Source organism: Sinohyriopsis cumingii, chromosome 19 (genome assembly GCF_028554795.1).
Source record: "Sinohyriopsis cumingii isolate HCF-2022 chromosome 19, ASM2855479v2, whole genome shotgun sequence".
NCBI classification, from domain to species: Eukaryota; Metazoa; Mollusca; class Bivalvia; order Unionida; family Unionidae; genus Sinohyriopsis; species Sinohyriopsis cumingii.
In genome coordinates, this window is record NC_142979.1 from 50,752,210 (window position 1) to 50,770,647 (window position 18,438).

Genomic DNA, 18,438 nt, shown 5'->3' on the forward strand with positions numbered 1-18,438 from the left:
TGCCACAATTTGGCTCTTAGAAGACTTTAATCTGTAAACAAAAAATATTTGATGCTTAACATTTTCAGCACTTGTTACATGGCAGTTTTCACAAGTGATGTTATTGATCTCTTTTTCCCTCTACATGCACCTTAGGTTTTTAGTCCCACTATGAATGTTGCAGGGCTGTTTGAAGGTCTATTTATATGTAGGATGGGCTTAGTGAAAAAGCTTGCATCAGATATGAATTGGGGTCTGGATTAGGGCATGGATAGGGGTCTATTGGATTCCAAAGATTATTTTTTATTGCAGCAAGAACAGAGATTGTTTACCTTGTTTCATCGGCAAGTATTCTGCTGGACTGACAAATGGTATGGCATGACAATGGACAATATTCGAGAATTGGAAGAAAAAACTAAAAAGGAATTAGATGAGGTAAGCTAATATTTACGTTAAAAATTTTGATATAACATGATTTTTTGCTGAGCTGTTAATCTTTACAGAATTACATTTAAAATGGGTAATTATACCTGTTTATTTTTTATTGATTAAAGAATCAGGTCAACATGTGTAATAAACCTTTTAAATCTTCATGCATTTATTGTCCCCTGCCTTTGGAAAGAAAAGTTGGAGACATGGTGTCCACATCTCCATCTGTCCCTGCATCTGTCATACTTCTGTTTCCACTGTGTAACTTTAAAGTTGATTGAAATCAAGGAATGAAACATGGTTGTACCTGTATATCATCATTAGAAAATGTGTTACTTACCATTGTTTCTTCTTCAAATACGTTACCCAATCATAATACGTTAGGAGTACTACTCCTACCACACAAAGATAAAACGTTTAAGCTATAATAAAAAAAAAAGCTTGGTTATCTGCCCACCTTGATGATGGTCAGCCATTTATCTCCCCTTGGTATAGGGATTGGCGTCAAAACCCATGAATATCTCAGTTACTACTTCCGCTCATGCCGAGCACACTCTCAACATGAGAGACCTTGCAGAAGCTAGAATCAATGTTGATACAAGGATGAGTTTTTATTTCACAAGAAAAGTATACTACTTTATTTCCAACATGTCTTTCTTTCTGTCTCGATAGAGTTCTGCCTTTACAACTTTAGCCATACACTTAATTGTACTTAGGTGCTTGCATGGGTAGCCCACACAACTTAACTACCTTCAGACTAGTTTTATTTTGTTACGGTGCAGGTCCCTGAGACCTATAGAAAACTGCAGCAGAATTGTGGAATTATGCATACAGAATGTGGAATTATGCTTACATTAAATTATAATATATTAAGAGTTTTCTATGGAAAACTCTTAATATATTATATTATTATATAATGATGCAGAATGGCATCATAAACTTCAACCAAGTTGTCATCTGAGCCTTTGTGACTTGCTACATACAAGTGAGTTTTCTCTGCTAATACATGTTGTGTCTGGATGTCATGCTTCATTGCATTTAACTGTACAGGTAGTGTGATGAATTATTTTGGCAATTCGTCTGCTATCGTCCAGGTTACACTATAAGGCATAGCTTTGCACCTACTTTCTGTTCAGTAATAACAAACATGTTGATTTGTTCTGCTCTATTTGTCTTACAGGGCAAAGTGCAGAAGTGCATGACTAAGGACAAAGACAGTATCAGCCTTCATGACAACATGGCCTTAGTGTGTGTAATTTTTTGGTGGGTAGACTGTTCTGGTGGCCTAGTGGTTAGAGCGTACACCTTGGATGTGGGAGGTCGTGGGTTTCGATCCCCGGCTGAGTCATACCAAAGACTTACAAAAATGGTACTAACAGCTGCCTCGCTTGGCACTCAGCATTAAGAGGTTAGTGTTAGGACTGGTCGGCCTGGTGTCAGGATAATGTGACCCGGGTGGGACATCATGCTACATGTCTGCGGCATGATGCCCCAGTGCTAAACATCACTGTAAACTGCCACACTGCAGACATCGTAGTGATATGACTGAAAAATTGTTAAAGCTAGGTTAAAAATCCAAATCACACACACACACACACTTTGGTGGGTAAGGGAGACCAAGCATCGAAGGACTCTTCAGCTACAAAATGCAGGAAATCTACACAGAGACATCCCAATACCTATGTCACCACCTCCTGAATCCTCATGGCTGGCTATACCTTTAGTCATTGCCTCTTCATTTCTTAATCATAAACAACAAGCAAACAAACATAACATCTTTTTGCTCCACCAATACACCGACTGGTTACACGGATCAAACATCTCATAATCCATTCCAGCAATATGACTTGGATGACATCCTCCCTTCAAATGTGGCCCATTTCCATCTTGACTGGACTGATGGCCTACTACAAGGGATCGTCATGGATAAAAACCTCAACACAGTAAGTTCCTGGAAATCAATATGTTGTCAAGTCTGTCAAGCCAGGTGTATACAGGCAGTTATGAAGACCAGTCTAACATACATATGGCCTCACTGCATTCTCCATTTACGATGCCATGATTAGTACCTTAACCTCTGCCAAATGCCACCTCTCATTTCTTTCAATAGTCAATAGAAGGGACTCTACTTGTTTGGAAATCACTGTTTCTACTTCAGGGTACTCAACGATTTTTGTCATTGGCAGACAACACTCTTTATCAGCTTCTTCTCAGGCAACTGAAGAGACATTAGCCTCACCTCATGAAACCAGAATCAATGATGCTTGCTCACAGGCTTCTTCACTTCTTGATCTCTTTATGTTGCAGGGAATCTCAGCCTTCGGGGCTTCTATTGAAGAAGTTTTCTGCCATTTTAAGTCTGGAGTTTTGCCCTCCTATCTTGTCAATCATCTGGACCAGAGCTCCAGCATCTGATGATTTTATCCTGAAAAAAGGAAGAATCCAGCTTCAAATTACTTCCTCAGTTTGGCAGAATCACAACATTTTGAACTGTTGACATCATCAATTGCAAGAGCCCAGCATCAACAGTCTGATGGGAGAAGTAGATCAACGACCTCCTCTTGTACTGGAAATTCCCTGAAAAATGGCAAATTTCCACCATCTAATAAAAGAACCATGATGGCAGTTGTTTCACCACAACCCAGAGCTACAGAAACTGCATGTCTGGATGAAATTAAACAGGCCCTCAGAAATAAACAGATTTTACAACCAGTCATGGAAAAAAGGGCTGCCACTCTGAAAGCTAATGAAGGCAAATGGAAAATGTCTGAAATAGCTAACTTCTCCTCTTGCTTATTGATGTGAAAAATTAGCACCAAGCACAATCAAAAGTTACCACTTCATGATCGCTGACACCTTTCGTCATCATGAAGGAGAGGATATCAGACAAAACAAAGACTTATCCAACCTCCTCTCCAGCTCTGATAATATACAGCCAAAAACATTGGTCCTATGCCCAAAATGGAACCTATCATGGGTACCAACCTGGTTGAACAAAACACTATTTGTACTACTGTCGGAGACATCTTTGGCTCACTTTTCATACAAGACCTGCTTCCTTGTCACATTAATGATGGCAGGCAGAATCAGCAAGATACCTGCCATATCAGGGGACCTGAATTAAATGCAGTTCCGACAAGATGGGTCAGTTTCAATTACAATGGTTCCCTTTCGTTACCAAGAACAGACTTCTTTCCATCAGAAACCAGATCTTTGTAATGAAATCATTGTCTACTCTGGACACTTCCAATCTGGCCACCTACAAGATCCAGTATGAGCCTTGAAGTGATGCCTTCAAAAGGCAGAACTGTTGTGCTGAGGGAGATCATGTTTCTTTTTACCCCTCAAACAGGGTCAAGATGATATAACTACTCCGACCATTTTAAGTGGATTATTTGGCGTTGCATATTGGCAAATAATTCAACCTCAGATGAATTTGCTCTGCATTTCGACTCACAAGGCTAGAGCAGTTGCCACAAGTATTACCTTTGACCAGAACTATACGCTGATATTATCGATGTTGTGAGATAGAGATCTGAGTCCACATTCTCATGTTTTTACCTTTCGTTCCAAAGGATTCAGCTCATTCTGGTGGGGCTTGTAGCTGCAGTGAAATAGGGCATTTTTACAGGTTGTCTGACAGGCGGCCCTATCTTTAAGGTCAAAGTTCATCACACTTTCCCTTCCTCTATCTTCATGAACAAGACTTTCTATACTTCTGCATCATCACTAATAGGTGTCACATGCCATATTGGAGGTTCTATCATTGGACCCAGATGGTTTCTTCAGTATGAAATAGAAAGTCAGATATGGCTGACTCCACTTTTAAGAAGATCCAAGTGGTCTATGTTACACCTCTCCACAAATAGATTTTATTGTCACTCTTTGCTCAAAGAAGAGAAATGGTTTCTGCAACTATACCTGTAGTTTTCCACCATCAACAGTTAAAAAATGTGGATGACTTGCACTCGGGATCAAAAAGAATTATACTTCAAGGCCTAAAGGTCAAATGTCAAGGTCACTGCCTAAAAGAATGAAAAATGGTAACTGCACAGTAACTTGAGTTTTTGAGGTTAGGAAGAAGCTTATTGATTGGGGGTCAAAGGTCTTGGTCTGAAGGGGGGAAAAAAAACTTGCTCCATACAGTAACAGTTATTCATGACATACCTGGACCAGACTTTGTGGATGGCTTGCAGTTGAGATAAGGAAGAAACCTATTGAATTTGAGGTCACATGTCATGGTCACTGAAAACATTGTAGATGGTTTACACTAACAAGGAGGATGAAGCCTTTTGATTTTAGGATCAAAATGTCTAAGGTCAAGGTCACTATACTGAATGAAGAAAAATGGTTACTATACAGAAATTTCAGTTTCTCCATTGAGGATAGGCATATACTCTTTTTTTAATTTATAAAGAAATAACTTCATTTACAGAAAGACATTGAAATTAACTTTTTTCTGGAGACAACTTACAATAGAAAATGAAAAAGAAAAGTTTGATGGGAACTTCAAGATATCTCTTATGTGGCATCTCACAGCATATGATACGTTTAATCAGTTTGCTTGTATCTTATTACAATACCAGTTTGCTTGTATCTTATTACAATACCAGTTTGCTTGTATCTTATTACAATACCAGTTTGCTTGTATCTTTTTACAGTACCAGTTAGCTTGTATCATATTACAATACCAGTTTACTTGTATCTTATTACAATATCAGTTTGCTTGTATCTTATTACAATGCCAGTTTGATTGTAGCTTAGTACCAAAATTCTTTAAAGAAAGTTACAAAATGATCTTTTTATTTGCGGTGAAATTGACAGTAATGTGTGGTTTAATGATGAAAATGATGCAGCCAACAGTTGCATCTCAGGTAACAAAAGTTAAATTTTTAGTGTACATATTTGATTGACAGGTACGAATACCTATATTGTGTATATGCCTTTATTCAGGAAAACCTAACCAATAATGATATCATAAAGTTACCTTTTTTAATCTACAATAAAAAAAATAATGCGCACATTGACAATGTTTTCATTACGGTTACTAACTTCTTTCTTTTCACAGCAAAGATGTAAGGGTGAAGCCAGAGGTCTAAAAGCGGAAGATTAGTGTTGACGTTGTCCACTATTTGACATATAGCAAGAGAATCCTTCAGTCTGTTGCACTATTAGTTTTGTTGTGTAGATGAAGGGCTTTTTAAATCATGACAGCCAAGATAGAATACATTCACTGAATCTTAAATTTTTCTTTTGCAATGTTTATGAATTCCATAGCCAATGTATATCTTATTTCTTTAAAAACCCAACATTTAGAGCTCGGTGATAAATTATAGTTTAAAGAAAGTTGAATCAGGAGTAGATTTGTTATTTGATAATAAACAAAGTTGAATTTTTGAATTAAGAATAATGCTGTTTTCTTCAAAACCATTGTTTATAAATAAAATTTATAAATAAAATAAACAAGGTTAAAATAAACAATTATAGCCATAGTTTGTGGCTATTTAAATGGGAATTCTTCTGCAGCAGTAATTTTTCCTTTTCTTTGACCCAACCCAACCCAGACCGAATTTAAGGCAAGAGAAATTGAATTATTGGTTCATTTTTTGTGACTGCATTATTCCATTAAATTGATTATTATGCATATTTTTCCTATAGGCATATTTTGGCAATTTTTAAGTAAAACTTGTATCAAAAAATCATAGGTTTTAAACAAGTTAATGGATTTTAAGTTCTGGCCCTTGGTCTACATAACTTATAAAATGGTATATGATTTAAAAACAGAATTTATTGATTTTGTGTATATTTATAGTGCATTCTAATTCTCAGGATGTGCAGGTGAAAATTCATTTTTCATAACAGCTATATTTGTATCTAATGTTTTATCGGTAAAATGCTGTGAATTCATTTATTTTCCTGGGTGTTAGTTTTCATTCAGAGTTCCCACACAACCAGAAAAACAAAAAAAACATCAGGATTAAGAACCTGTTTCTCCACCAGGAAGAGCGGGGGGGGGGGGGTCTGCTAAATTTAGTCCAGTCATAATCAGCTGCAACTTTAGATGGATGTTGCCAGAAAAATTTGTTTAACCTCGTACATTTTATCTGATCGTGAGTTGGATTTGTCGACTTGAATAACCAGAATTTTTGGAACTTGTGTAACTCTTCAGTTAGTTGATGTCCAAGTGATTATCTCATAACTTTGCAACCATTAACAGCAAAACCAAACATTAAGTAAGCCGTATCAAAATAAAAAGGAGGAATAGTGTACTGCATAAATTAGCACTCAAGAAAATACTTTCTAGAGTACTTGTAACGTTGGAAAGTTTCTGACCATATTATAAAGTGATAAACTTTTCATGAAAAGTTACTATATGAGCGCTTGCTTTTATCTGTGAACACAAATTGATAATGAGCTAAAAAGTTTGAGTTTTAAAACATTTCCATTCCTGTTCGGCCTTGTCAGTTATTTTGGTTTATTGCACCCTTCTTGAGATGACCCCCAGTTTAAATCAGTTTCTTTCACTATGACAGTGCTGTTGCTATTTTTGGAGTACTGTTCCAATTTTAGGAGTGCTGTTACTATTTTTAGAGTATGTTGTTTACATGATGTCCAGCATGGAGGCTTTAAGGGATATCCAGGATTAGAGTTAAAAGTCTGTAAAGCATTGAGCTTTGTTTAGAAGGCAAGACTTATGGTGTGACAAGAGTATGACATTCTGAATTTGCCAGCTAATGTCAGCTGAATTTCTTTTATGAGGAATTTTTTAAAAAAAACTTGCAGATAAATATTATATAGTTTCATTGTATTATCTCTGTCACTCTTTCTCAGAACTTTTTGTTGCAAGTATTCATATTTATTGAATCAGATATCAGACAAGTATGACAGACTGAGTGCAACATTTAGTGCTCTTTTTGCTAGGTATACCGGCTTTTATACTTGATCATTTTGTGTACAATTAGCCATATACATGTTTGCAAGTTTGTTAAATGTGACATCCCTAATTGCTTATATTGCTCTCTTGCTGTAGACTGATTCTTATTTATTTGCATTTATGATGCTGAGAAGAAAGCAAAACTATTATTATTTATCCATCCCACACTGAATGGAGAGTAATAACAAGTAATGAAGTAAGATATTGATATGGACAGTTTAAAGGAGGTACATGCATAGTTATATAAATTTCAGTACATCTGTACTTGTTACAACTAATATCTAATTTAGGGTGACACTTGGACATCAAAGGAGAGGCTTAAAATGGAAGTGGTTTTCCTATAACTATGTTTTGTTGATTTGCTTAGATGACCCATGAAAAAAAATGATTTTTGAACAGAGAAACCTAATACTTTTTGTTTTAAAAATGTGGGAACCCATTCTTTATTCTTTGAAAAATTTAATTTTTATTTGTAGTTAAATTCATGGACTGGGAACCCATAATCCAAGAATCATGGGTTTAATACTTGTCCGGATCAGCCCTGATTGGCTGACTCGGTGTGACCTTAGAAATGCATCCAGCTCCTAAATCTTTGTCGTTTCATAACCAGTGGAGTATTAAAATCAACCAAACAAACAAAAGACGTTAAAGGGATAATTGTTCTTTGGGTTTTGAAATTTGTGGCTAAAATGAAATCTGCTAAAAATGACCCATGTAAAATAGGGAATTCACAGTCAGTGTAATTGCAAATTAGTGAAGAAATTGTGCCAATAGTTATGCTTGATCAATTGTCCATCCATTATCAGTATGTGGTTTTCATTACCTATATGTATATAGAAATGCTCTCTAGTCCATACCTTTTATTTTACAGCTACCAGAAGTGTGAATCTTTTTTTAGCCCATTAACAAACAAGCATCTTTAATAATATCAGTGCAGTAACATGTATAAAAAGATAAACAAAAAATCACCACAGAATCGGATTATGGGATTAAGCTTTAAGATTATATTAAGTGAATATGGAATGATAATTATTCATTCAGTCTTTAAATTTGTGGTTCATATCAACCACAAAATCGGTACCCCATAAAGATTTTGCATTTACGATAAGGAGAATTGCATACACATGGGAATTATACCACATCTTTATCCTGTAACATCTCTGTGACACTGTGTAACATGCCTGCATGTGTATAATCAGGGCCAGTTTGCCATTGGTTAAACATACAAACTGCCCACATCTTTTCAAGGTGATTTTGTTGTTGTTTTGATAGAACACATCATGGGACAGTCCAGTCTAAAGTTATAAATCATAAAAATTCATAATTCCCTTTGATAGATTTAAGTCAGTACTTTGTAACAAATTTAGTCTTACTATTCAGCAATCAAGAATAATTTCTAACATATTTTATATTCCATAACTATAACGATGTACCAAATTCTCTTATTTAGGAAGAGCTTTTAAAACAAAGGAAAAGAAATCAGTCAAAATAAATTGTTACATTGGTATCCGTGGAGACAGGTTGTTGAAGATTTTTGGGCCATTTGTTGTCTCAGCCATGAGTGCTTTTTCTGTAAATTATTCAGTAAGTTATTACTACTCCTGCTTATAAATTTTATGCAGAAGTTTTTATTATTTTGTTGAAAATCATTGTCAATATTTTTTCTCTCCCTGTTATTCATTTATTTTCCCATACCATCTATTAGAATCAGGAATGCACTCTTTGACCTAAAGATCTATATATATTGTTTCCCTGCCTTTTTTAAAGAATTTCCTTATATGTTGGTTTAGACTGGTTAAAAACATGAATACCATTTTGCTTTGGTTTTTTATATATAATAACTTGAAGCAGTTATATTTACTTAGACCTTGGAAGAATGAAAATTTTGACCTGTGTTATATTTTTACTGATAACTTCCAATTCTTGTTTTACCTCTGTGCAATCTTGGGTAAAGCATTTAGTTCCCATTTCCTCTACATGATGTATCCAATAGTGTGTTTGTGAAAAAAAGTGCCATTACAACACCAACCCACCCCCACTATACTATGCATTACATGTTGACCTCTTTGTCGGTATAGATGGATATGTTTCACCGCGTTGTTAATCTCAGTTTTTGACATACAGCAACCAGTTTTGAATAGTTAAAAACTAATTAACCAAATTAGAAAAGATTAGGTGGGTATTCATATAACCACCAAAGGATTCCAAATATGGCATTACAATTTCACATTACAAGTTTATAAGACTCAATGCTATTTGTGTATCCAGTTGAAACAGAACATGTGTTATTACCAGTAATGTGTTGACCCATGTAAAAGACAGCTTTAACTGAGTGCATGGTTGATTCCTCCAGTACACAGATGAGTTAATACTGGCAAAACACAAGTTTTGATCTTTTAATTTGGCCTGTTTGTAGAGGTACGTTTGGTAACTGCTTAATTTTCAGGTTTCAGACCTTAGAGAAACATTATTGAAGATCATCAGTGCATTTGAAATTTAAACAAAGCTTTAATTGCCATCTTCAGACTGGTTCGTGACACTGGGTCCACAAGTTTTTATGATTTCCAGGCCATATCTGGGTCCAGTCTGTTTGCTGCTGGGTCAATATAAACATAGGGAAATGTCTTATTCATCTGTATCATCAGAAAACTCAGAGCATAACCACCTTTTGTGAATCTTTTCACAACATTGAAAGGTATAGAAATAATTGTTTGTTTTCTCATTAATGAAATTGATAAATAAGTACAATGTAAAGCTTTTGCTGGTTGTTTCTTTGCTTGTGCCAATTATAAATTTGTATACTCATTTTCAAATTCATAATTCTATCAAGAAATCTGAAGTTGTTAGTTCATAGGCAGTCTGAAAAGAGTGTTTTTCTGTGACGGAATAAGATGTTATGTTTTGTATATCCTTTGATGTAAAAGAAGACTTTTTATTTCTTTTAAGTTATTTCCTTGTTTCAGGTGAGCAAATGATTTAAAAGTCTAATGGTGTTAAAACCTATTGTGCATGACATCATCGTTCAGTAATGCTACCAGTTGTTTCATGTGTTTTATTTGAAAAGGTGTACATGAACTTATGTACGTGGATAGAGATGCATCATGTATTCTCATTTTTAAGTTTTTCATATTGGACCTAAATGGACCAATATGTAAACAATACATTGAAAGACTTTGTGAATTAAAGATAACATCATTACTTCTGTGTTTATTTTTTAACTTTTTGAACCCTTTAGCGACATCTGTTAAAACTTGATCTATACTGAAGAAATGCCAGTGTGGGTTTTTGAGAAAGCTTGCCAGTAGCTTCCTGTGGGTCTTTGGTCCTTCCTGAGATTTTTCCAGTTTCTTCCTCCACGAAATATACTGGCTGCTATGTATAGCCTGTCATGTGTTGAAAATGGCATTAAACCCCAAAAACAACAACTGTACTAGTTTATTTATCACCGTTTAGGTGGTCTAAGTGGTTAGAGTGTCCACCTTGGATGTAGGAGGTCATGGATTCAATTCCCAGCCGAGTCATACCAAAGACTTACAAAAATATGACTAGCAGCTTCCTCGCTTGGTACTCAACATAAATAGGTTAGTGTGTGGACTGGTTTGCCTTTTTCAGTATAATGGGACTGGGTGGGACATGATGCTACATGTTGTGGCATAATGCCCCCGTGCTTGACATCACTATAAACTGGAACAGTGCAGACATATTAGCAATATAACTGAAAATTTGTTTGAGCTACATTAAAAGTCCAAATCACACACACACAAATGTGTTTATCAGACCTTGAGTACCAGTGTGACATTTTCACAACTTTAATGTCCACCTTACCCTATTGCAAAACTCTCCAAATCAGATACAGAGTGCATAGGAAATGCTGGTGATACACTAAGAATTCAGTCAGCAACTTTATAACAAAGTTTGTTAAAAATTAATATACCGTACATTTCATGTACCGACGGTACTCACATTTTTGTTTTTAAAAAATCATCATACACAGACGGGCATAATCACTTCCTTCATTACTATAATTGAATGACTTTAATTAACAGAGAGAGAGAGACTTTAGTGCCATATTATTTTGGCATTTAAACACCTTGTTGGGATTTCTTAAAATGACCGAATTATCACAAGGTAACATCCTTAGACAATTCATGGTCTTAGGTTAAGAAGGTTCTTGCACAATTTTATCTGATTTTGGTCATTTGATTTTTAAAAATATATTTGTTTTACATTTCTCAAATACTATAATAATAATAAAATAATTAAAATAATGATAATAAAATACTTTTATGCTCTGATTTATCATTGAGCTTTATTTTTGTCCAGAATTGCAAAGCATGTGATAGAATCTTGAGTTAATGCAGAAAGTACAATGTAGTCCATTCATTAGCATCGATGCAGAAAGTACAATGTAGTCTATTCATTAGCATTTTAATTGATGAGAGTACAGACATTTCAAATACCAAGAAGCTGGTCATTTATGCCAGAATCATTGAACCAACCATATTTGTTTCTACAACTCATTTTCTTGGTAATGTGTCAGTGGAAGGCCAATCACACACCGCTGAAGTTCTTTTCAAAAAAGTTGTTCATTTCTTGGAAAAGGAGATTCCTTTTGAAAAAGTTGTTGGTTTTGGCAGTGATGACCGGTCGCAAAAGTGAAGTAGCAACATGGTTAAAGGAGAAAAGTCCTCACTTGTTCAGCATTCATTGTAAGGCTCATAGATTGAATCTGTGTATCGAAAAACATTCCATACCTCAAGGAAACCTTTGAAGGCACAGTTAAAGACCGGGGTCCTGAGTGGTTTAAAGCTCTCTCCATTACGGATCACTGCCATCTCACTTCTGTCTGCATGGGTTCGAGTCTAGGATTCGGCCAATGTGGGTAATGTGAGAAAGCTTGCCAGTAGCTTCTCATGGGTCGGTGGTTCTTCCTTGGGTTTTTCCGGGTTCTTCTTCCACCATTAATACTGGCCGCCATACATAGCCTATCGTGTGCTGAAAAATGGCATTAAACCCCACAACAACAACAGTTAAAGACCTGTACTATTTTTTTTTAACAAATCTGCCAACAGAACAGCTGAATTGAAGGAAATCCAGAACGTTCTGGACAGTCCTCAACTGAAAGTCAGAGAGGTGCATGAAATAAGATGGCTGGCATTTTATGATGCACTATATGCAACTTTTCACAGCTGGGAGGCTCTCGTGAATTATTTCAAAAAGAATAACAAGACAAAAGAGTGTCAAGACATGTTGAATAAACTCATAGACTACAGATTTGTGGCATGCATGAATATTATGATGGATATCATACCTCACTTAGCACAGCTAAATATGCTTTTACAGAAATCTGACTTGGATATAGCAGCTGTGTCACCGGCACTTGACATTTTGAATTCTACCTTACAGAAAGTAGACAAAGAAAAACCCTATCATCAGACCTGTATGTCTGAAAAATTGAAATCATCTAAGGATGGAGACAAAACTAAAATCACTTACAATGGTGTTGAACTCAATTTAAACAGGAGCACACTGACAAAAGTTTCAGATTATGTGTCTAACCTTCACCACAAGTTTGTTACAAATTTGCAGGCGGAGATGACTGCAAGATTTCCAAAGAACAGCACACAGATGGCAACAGCATTTGAGGTTCTTGGTCTATGTGACCTCACATTCCTATCTTCTGAAGAACAAAAAATGTATGGTTATGACCAGATAAAAATTCTCTGTGATCATTTTGGTCAGGAGAAGAAATCAAAAGAAGCTATCAGTCCCCCTTTGTGTGACCCAAAACATGTTCTGACAGAGTGGTCTCTTGCTAAGACTATCATTAAAAGAGAAATATACACTAGAGACAAAATGTGCGGACTCTGGCAGATCGTACATCAACATCATGCAGACACATTTCCAAATCTTCTTCAGTTAGCACCAGTAGCCATGGTTATGCCATACCAATCCACTGACTGTGAGAGATGTGTGTGATTTAGATTTTTATCGTAGCTTTAAAAAAATTTCAGTCATATCGCTACCATGTCTGCAGTGTGGCAGTTTATAGTCATGTCTAGCACTGGGGCATCATGCCGCAGACATGTAGCATGATGTCCCACCCAGTCACATTATCCTGACACCAGGCCGACCAGTCCTAACACTAACCTCTTAATGTTGAGCGCCAAGTGAGGCAGCTTATTGTACCATTTTTGTTAGGTTAGTCTTTGGTATGACTCGGTCGGGGTTCTAACCCGCGACCTCCTGCATCCGAGGACTGTGAGAGAGGATTCAGCAATCAAAATTTAACCAAAACTGCAGGAAGAAGCCATCTGGAAGAAAGGGTTCTCAGCAGTCTCGTGAAGATTTCATTTGAAGGACCTTTGAGAGACTTCAACTTCAACAAGGCATAGGTAGAATGGAGGATGAGGAAGGACAGGAGGCTATTGAGGAAACACTGATCATATTTGCAGAATAATACAGTCACAATTACAGTCTGTCTGGATGCAGATGTATATACATGTTCCAGTTAAGAGTTAACTGTTATATAAACTGTATATATACTTTCCCTAATTCATTTTGAGCTTTGGACTCTGATCTTTCTTAGTATGGACTTGTAACCAATCAGAATTGATCAAGTGACACGCAGGAAGTACATGCCACTTTATTACTATTTGCAGTCAATGATTTGATTCTTTAATGTTTAGAGTGTAGGTAGAATATTGTTATTAGAACACATAAGATTGATTTCAGTTTTAAGTGTTATACTATAATACACAGATAACATAATATGCATTTAATGCACTTGTTATACTTGCTATTGCTCTTTTTGAATACATTGAGGTTTTTTTACACCATACTGGACCCCCCCACCCCACCCATTTTTTTCTTCAGATTCAGTAGGGGCAAGTAGCCACATTTATCAAATCCTAAATGCAACACTGCACTAATAAGAGTCAAAGTGCAAAAAACAGAGATCATGATATGCTGTAGCAAAATGCGTCAGCAGATTAGGGTTTATGTTGTTTGTTCCCAACAAACTGCACAGACCCAGGTCTGCCAGTGCATTATGCAATGGCAGATCTGGGGCTGTGAAGTTTGCAGTTAGACTCGTCTAATAAGCAGGTATAAACGGTATGAAAACTTTTATTTGTAAGTTTCTTGTTTTTGTTGCTGCTAGTATCTTTAAAACCCATCCTTTGTTTTTGTAGATTTCCACCCCAGTTCCAAATTTTTGTCAATAGTACAAACATGGTGATCGAATCATGCATCCTTCTATATATTCCTGATTTCAGTCTCGCTCAATCTGATGTACATATATTTTAATGATTTTCAGATTTTACAACTACCTCTAGAAAATAAAATAAAAATATTTTTCTCAATGTTTTTTGTAAATGTACGAGTATATTCCATTTATTCGTAATGGTGACTCAATCAAATTGGTGTTAATTTAGTGATACATTTTTGAATACACACCAGTATCTTAATCTTTGCATCATTATCAGTGTATAAATTGACATTGATAATAAAAAGTTAAGATTTCAGTCAAAAAGAACAGCAGAAAGGTGGTTGTAGAATACAATATTTTTTAATGATGCAGAAAAGTTACAGTAGAACTAGCACAAAAAGATACATCGCTGAATCGGGCAACTCGGCTAAAAATGACTGCATTTGATCATTACTTTAAAGACCCTACCATCACTATAATTATGGACTTATTTCGTTTTATAGAGGGGGTGGGTGGGTGATGCAGGGCAGCTAAAAAATACTCTTACTCTGATTTGAAGGAGAAAAAACTTGCATTTGTTTGGTTGGTTGATTTTGTTTTTGTTGGGGTATTTCTTCGTTTTTTTTTTTTGGCGGGGGGGGGCTCTTAAGATAAAAAACAAAATAAAATATCCCTGTTTAAAAAGAAATCCCAGCTACCCATCCATAAAATTCAATGATCATTCCTATTATTGAGTTAGATGACCTTGAATTTCGTCCATTTTTAGACGGTAGAGTTGGTACAACCTTCCATTTTTTTTGCCAAACCAAGTACTCCATCATAAATAATAACTTGAAACCTTCACAATATAAGAGCTTGGTTATTTAGATCAGATAAATAAAAGTCGGTTTGAACTGGTATCATTCTTTATAAAAGACAACATTTTTACACAAATAGACCATTTTAATAGTAATACCTGTTGCTATTGCATAGCTAGTACTTTTCGGTGGCGGGGGCGAAATACCTCAACCGTATTATGAGAATTCATCCTCCGGTGAGGGAGGTGAAGTACTTTCCCGAAACAGAGAGGACAGAAGATTCCAGAACACTGGATCGCCTCTGGGCATCCCGTAGCTGCGATTCCCATGCATACTCCATTCTGTTCACGTTTGCATGGCTGTAATGTCTGTCTTCGCTTTGGGGATTAACAAGTAAATTTTCATTATTGTGAATTTCGCTATCCAGGTAAAGTTAATCGCACATATTTACCTTGATATAACACGTTTGTTTATCGAATACGGGTCTTTTTCGATAATTTCGGTTAGCTGACCTTGATTTTTACCATTTTTATTAGCAATAATTACGACTGTTTTGTTCTTGTTGCTGCTAGTTTTGAAGTTCCTAGTTTTTGTTTAAGCATGGTCGACCTAATTATCTTGTATTTGTCTGCACTATTTATAATCTTTTGCGTATTTTTATAGGAACAACGTATGAACAGGGTGTGGGTAAGTGTGATCACAGAAGTCCACATTGGACACATATCCTGCTTGTTTATCTTGTACATGTTGTGAGAGGACACACCGCTGGTTCTTCTGCAGCCTATTGTCATATAATGTTTCGTGTCTCACCGAGTGTAGACATACCTAGAAAGTAAGAAAGAAGGCTCTTTTCCTCCTCCTCCTCAAAGTTTTCATGGTTCTTGTTCTCTGAAGCCCGTAAGTGTTGTAGAAGGTTTATCCGTTTCCTCAGAGACTTGGAGTTAGTGGGCCCGCTTCCAAGGCATGTTATAAACGAGTAAGGAGTAAGTCGCGCCCTTTTGAGGGAGGAGCACCCTCTTTTATCGACTAGGGCATAGCGAGTCCAGTCCTTCCTTTAGAGAGGAGCAGCACGTACTTTTAAAATGAAAAGCAGAGAGTGAGTCGCACCAACACCATCCCCTTTGAGGGGGAAGCGGCACACGACTCATGTGCGGGCTGAACGCTGGTTGCGACACCTCATAAAGGAGAGCAGCATCATTTCTGTCCCTTGGGGTGAGGAGATAGCTCATATATAATAAGTTTATCAAATCTGAGGAAACGTCTCCATATACATCTAAATCGCCGGACTTGTCCTTGCTCGGACACCGGTCATTGAAGTACCTACGGTACGTGGACAGGCATTGGGCCGAGACCCACTTCCCACTCCATACTGCCTTTTCATCTCGTGGGATGCAAAGGAATCTGCTAACAGACGCCAGATTGGGGAAAGGGATCGGATTGGCATCTATCTCTCTTTATATTCCAACTGGATGTTGGGGGCCTTCCACCACAAGGAAATGAGCAGTTCTCCTGTATGCAGCCATGGGTTTCAGTACCTTGGCCACATGGCAGCTAGGTCGTTGCTGCGGTTCATTGACCTACATCATCTTACGAAGTTGGGTTATAGAAAGAGGGAGGGGATGGACCTTCTTCCCCATATGCTATGGGTGGCTGGAGAGTCGTCCTTACCCACCTGTTGAATCCACTGCTAAGGACATACCGTTAGCTCTATGGGAGGTTCAAGTTCCCCCTCCACCAAGTCACCCCCGTAACACAGACATTGTTGCACGTAGTCCTGCCACCCATGAGAGAGAGAGAGAGAGAGAGAGAGAGAGGGTAGGACAAAGATGTCCGTTCGGTCCTCATCTATGCGCACAAGTTGAATACAGATCAGATCAGTTCCCAATTAAAAGGGCTATCCTTCCTTGTAAAATAGCGGAAACAGTGAGACACTGTCACAAACTCAGAAATAAAGCGTGTATTGTAGCTCACAACTTGCAACAAGCTTTTTCACTGCAACAAGTTCTGGGACTCTCAAGATTCAATGACAGTTTTAAGAAATACATAACTAGCATCACTCCACGCTCAGTCCATACAGGGTCCATATTCAATGTACATTTGTCGTTTTCCATCTTCAACTCCTATTGTATATATTGCACACCATGCCCGAAATGCTCATCCTCCCATGACGCAGCATTATGTCTTCAAGTATGTCATGTACACTCGAGGCTGTACTGGGAGTATGTGGTGTTAAGCATGTAAAGCTTCTATCTTGTTCTAGAAAGTGGTCACGTGTCCCTCATACGAGAATCTGTTCTGCATCTTAAATTAGTGTATAACCTTTTTCTGTAGGGGATTTTTTTCAGTCAGGCTTTTAAACACTTGGACGTAAGTTTTTTTTTGTTGTGACCAGTTTGAGTTGAAATTCTATTTTATGGAATTATTAACTCTTTTCCCTGAGAATATTTAAGTGCTCATACAGAATTCTTGGACAAAGACATTTATTGAAAAAAAATTAAATTAAAAACTGGAATATCATTTTCTGTGATTCAACAAGGAAATGTTGACTCATCAGTACTACACTGCCTACAGCATACATCAACGCCTTCCATTTTGGATTTCGTCGGGTCTCGAACTTAAGTTCATTAGAACATTTTGTTACTGGGACTTCTAAGCTTTATTTCTTGGATTGTTTTTGGATTTGATTCTTAAAACCGTAAGTTCTTTTCCTCATTGTTTCCTTGTTGTTCTAGGGAAATACATTATTTATTAAATTTTATAAAGCTTGTTGTCTTCACTTTTTTCTTGTTATTGTTTATGATAGCCTAAACATGTAACAATACCTCTACAAATATTTAAACATTTAATCCTGATTTTATGACCGCATATCATTTGTACGTTGTAGATGTGGTAAATCTGTTAAAACAGTGTGTTAACTTTTGAATGTTTGCATCAACGTCTGAGATTTATATTATTTTTTGCAGTAGATGTCAACTGTCTACATTCTTTAATAATTAGATGCTTATTTGTTTGAATTGCATTGCTATACTTCAAACTAGCTGTTAGCTAATTATATCACCCTGGACGAAAAAAGATAACAGTAGCATTGA

At 36.6% G+C, this 18,438-nt stretch overlaps 1 protein-coding gene across 1 annotated transcript in view; it reads left to right on the forward strand.

The window, feature by feature from the left end:
• LOC149775693 (phosphatidylinositol transfer protein alpha isoform-like) overlaps window positions 1-10,540 on the forward strand; it is a 42,796-nt gene extending 32,256 nt beyond the window's left edge. Inside the window, exons 9-10 of the mRNA XM_089944285.1 lie at window positions 292-414; window positions 5,477-10,540. Of these exons, the coding sequence (XP_089800411.1) occupies window positions 292-414; window positions 5,477-5,521 (168 nt within the window). The 3' untranslated portion in view covers window positions 5,522-10,540. The remainder of the gene's footprint in view (window positions 1-291; window positions 415-5,476) is intronic.
• The last annotated feature ends 7,898 nt before the right edge of the window (window positions 10,541-18,438 follow it).